The sequence below is a fragment of the Cyprinodon variegatus genome, unplaced genomic scaffold (assembly GCF_000732505.1).
Source record: "Cyprinodon variegatus isolate N-32 unplaced genomic scaffold, C_variegatus-1.0 Scaffold1427, whole genome shotgun sequence".
NCBI lineage: Eukaryota > Metazoa > Chordata > Actinopteri > Cyprinodontiformes > Cyprinodontidae > Cyprinodon > Cyprinodon variegatus.
The window spans coordinates 39,826-43,594 of NW_015151880.1; the positions used below are offsets into that span (position 1 = coordinate 39,826).

The window sequence follows — 3,769 nt, forward strand, 5'->3', positions numbered from 1 at the left end:
TTCCTTCGACGTAGGACAGGAGGCTCTGCAGGAGGTAAAGACGCAGGAACAGGACTTCCTCTCTGCCTGTGTTGCCCTGGCAACAGACACACATGTTAGCGGTTTATAGTTGAATAAAGAGAGTTCTCTGACTGCACCTGGTGGCAGAAACAGGAAGCTGCGCCGGACCTTGATCATCAGCAGCCTCTGCTGCTGCTCTCCGTAGCACTTCAGGAAACAGTCCTCGGCCCGCTGGAGGCGGTTCCGGCCGTCTTCCAGACAGGACAGGGCCTCCAGGGCCCAGTAGCACCACACGATGTCCAGCTGCAGCACGGCGTAGTTGTCCACGGAGCTGAGCAGAGCTGACCCGCATTTACTGAAAGGAAAGAAGGTGGTCACAGCCTCCGCTGGGCTTTTATTCTGAAAGGTCGGCGGCGGTTCCTACCTGAACTGCTGGTCGGCCTGCAGCAGGTGGCACAGCGCGTTATCGTACTGCTTCCTCTTCATCAGAGAGCGGCCCTTCTCATGGAAACCCATGGCCAGGATCAGAGCCTGACACACACACGGCAAAGAGAGGTTAGAGGCTGCAGCGCCCCCTGCTGGCTGGACGGACACCCTACATTGGTCTGAGGAGGTCAGAGGTCAACCTTTTTCTCCTGGTGAGGGATCTTCAGCGGGTTTCCTTTCTGGTCTGCGATCTCCAGGAACGGCGTGGTGTCCGGATCCTCGCTGCCGTCTGCCAAACAGAACCGGAATGAGTTCCGATCCATCCAGAGCGGCGGATTGCGTAGCTGTGAGAACCCACCTCTCTCCGACAGGATCTGGAACCCTTTCTGGGTCCTCTGGATGCTCTCCTTCTGGTTCTTCTTCTCCTCCTCCTCCTTGCTGATCTGCTCGGCGTCGCTGACCTTCAGGACCATCACCTTGCTGTGGTTCTTCACCCCCTGCTCATCCAGACGCTGATCTAGAACATGATAACCAGAAGAGGGGGGGGTGGGGGTCAGAGAAGCAGGTGCAGGTGCGTGAACCGCTGTGCAGAGATGGGTACCGACCCACGCTCAGCGTTCTCCCGTTCAGGATCAGTTTGACGTGTTTCACGCTGAACTCCTCGGTGATCCTGCAGCGACAAACAAACAGAAGTTCAGACTGATGAAGCGAAGAGACGGGTCGGTCAACGATACCTGTCCACATGGACGTAGTCTGGGGGGGGGACATGTCCTCTGCACTTTTGACTGTCCAAAAACAACGTTACGCTGCAGTACACCCACAATCGTCAAGCACTAGGACCAAGCGGAAAACCGCAGCTAAAGCTAGAGTTTGGACCCGCCTACAAGCTCCTGATTGGCCGTCCGTCTTTTCGCGTGTGATTGGCTGTCACCTCTGTCACTCTGAGAAGCTCTCTGTACAAACACCTGATGCGCCTCTGAATCTGCTCTGTGATTGGCCGGTTTCAGCGCCGCTGAAGTCCTGCCAGCTACCGTAATAACAGCTGTAGGGTGGCAAGACGTTTTCTCTGCTTTCTGGTACGTTTTGGATTTTTAAAAATAACTTTAACGGTCCGATAGTTACGGTCAAACGTGGATCTGATTTTATCAGGAGAGATGTGGGAGGAAGAGGAGGAAACAAACGGAGAAGATGGCGGAGTGGCGGCCTAGTGGTTAGGGCGTAACCCCCCCCTAAATAAATCATGGTTTGTTCCGTGCCTGTCCACCAGCTGCTGCCCCGGGACGTCCAGCCTGGTCTCCAGGAACTTCTTCACCTTTGGTTCCTGGAAACAAAAGGAGCGCATCAGTTCCACCAGCAGCTGAGGTTTCTAACGTCACACTTTGATGATGTCACTGACTCCGCCCCCTCCCCGTCTCACTGCTCCACCTTTTTGGCGTCTCTAGGCAGCAGCAGCTCCAGCGTGGCCACGCTCGTCTCCCTGAAGGTCCGGTTTCCTTTCCCTCTCTCCACGGCCTGGGCCCGGATGGACTCCAGGGCGCCCCCTACCTCCGCCTCGGGCAGGTTCAGGAGGGGAGCGTAGCGCTGCGCCAGCTCCTACGGCAGGAACACAGAGGACAAAATAGATAACAGAAACCCTGAGGCGGCGGCTGAGGACGATTCCCACCTGCAGGTGCTGGTCTCCTGGCTGGTTGTCCTCCTGGGTGAACGGAGGGTTCCACAGCTGGATCCTCTCCTGCTTCAGCAGGTTCTTCAGCTTTGCCTGCGTGTTCTGCTCCGCCATCTTCACAGGAGAAATGAAAGTAAACCAGAGGAGACAGGGGGAGGGACAGCAGGTGGACGTCCCCGTCCAGGTGGGGTTTGGTCTGGACCTGATCTGGGTCCCAGAGCCGCAGCTCAGAGCAACCAGCTGGGGCTCAGCGACAACTCCGCAAAAACTACAGATTACGCTTCAGGAAGACAGTAAACATTTCAGCTGACAGGAAGCAGGAGATCAAAACTTCACAGGATTTTCAAAGTAAAACTGAATAAATGTAACTTTTCTTAAATTAATAAAAAACAACTATATTCTAAATTCAGACCGAAATAAGCTGTTTTTAATAATAATAAAGGCTTATATTTCAATGTTAATAAACAGAATAAAACTCATCATGTGTGATTTTTATCCATCATTAGGAGCCCTTTGACATAAAACATTAAACATTTTCTTTTTCTACTTCATCCGAATAGAGATTATTCTATTGGAAGCTAAATATCAAACTTTAATCTTTAACAATCTTACAGTGGAAATTTATTTTTTTTGTGTGATAAAAACTCCAAACAAAAGGAAAACAAGGCTTTTATTTTGAAAGTTTTCCTTCCTGGTTGGAATCGAAGAACCCGAACAAATAAAACCCATCAGAACTGAACAATTTCTCTAAAGCTGAGTCTAAATTCAAAACTTTTATATTAAATTAAACTTTAATATCTAATTTTAATACAAACGGGAAATGACGTCATTTCCATCACAACAACACGGACATGTTACTCGGTGAGCTAGCTTGCAAATATTCGAGACAAGCTCCTAATTTTGAGGTTTAAACTTCAGCTTTTTATTAAAGTTAGAACAAAGTGGGAGTTTTATCAAAGCTGGAGCTGAAATTAAATCACTAAACATCTGAATAAACTGCCAATAAGTGAGCTTGTAGCTCCAGAGACGCTGACAGACGTTCAGTTAGCTTCAGAAAGCTAAAGCTAACTCAGAGGTACCTTAATGTTAGAGATGAGCCGCTGGCAGAACAGAGCTGGAGCAGCTAGAACATCTGAAACATCTCCAGTCCACCGCTGCTGTCTCCATGAAGCACCTAAACATCACTGCGAGAGGTCTCACTCTGAGCGGATATACTGGGCCCGCTGCGCCGTCAGAGGCACGCCAGTCACGGGGCATCTCAGCTTAATACACGATCTTTGTCACGCAGACGGTTCCCCGCGAGGGTCAAACAACGCAATATAACAACTCTACATAGGAATTATGAAATAACGATAAAAAAAACAAACATATAATACAGGGAGAATGAAGGTATTGGAACAGAAAAACAAAATGAAATAATGGAAATAAATCAGAAAGAAGTTAAAGAAGAAGTTTGTGGCGCTGTTTGTAAAGTTAAACAGTGAAAGATTAGGAGAAATATTTATGGTTATTTAGCGCGTTTTAAGGGAAAAAATATTGTTTTTATCGTAATGTTATTACGGAAGAGGATTAGGGCCACTGAAAAAAAAAGTTTACTGATTTTAAAACTTTATTTTGATTTAGTATTGAAAAAAAAATCAGAATTCTGACTTTTTTCCAATACTAAATCAAAATAAA

At 48.2% G+C, this 3,769-nt stretch overlaps 1 protein-coding gene across 1 annotated transcript in view; it reads right to left on the reverse strand.

The window, feature by feature from the left end:
- The window catches only part of nub1 (negative regulator of ubiquitin-like proteins 1), a 7,868-nt gene extending 4,542 nt beyond the window's left edge, over window positions 1–3,326 (reverse strand). The window contains exons 1-10 of the mRNA XM_015403023.1: window positions 3,172–3,326; window positions 2,090–2,206; window positions 1,852–2,019; window positions 1,683–1,747; window positions 1,032–1,096; window positions 785–943; window positions 627–715; window positions 425–531; window positions 169–355; window positions 1–76 (exon numbers count right to left, since the gene is read on the reverse strand). Coding sequence (XP_015258509.1) covers window positions 1–76; window positions 169–355; window positions 425–531; window positions 627–715; window positions 785–943; window positions 1,032–1,096; window positions 1,683–1,747; window positions 1,852–2,019; window positions 2,090–2,206 — 1,033 coding nt within the window. The 5' untranslated portion in view covers window positions 3,172–3,326. The remainder of the gene's footprint in view (window positions 77–168; window positions 356–424; window positions 532–626; window positions 716–784; window positions 944–1,031; window positions 1,097–1,682; window positions 1,748–1,851; window positions 2,020–2,089; window positions 2,207–3,171) is intronic.
- Window positions 3,327–3,769: the final 443 nt, after the last annotated feature.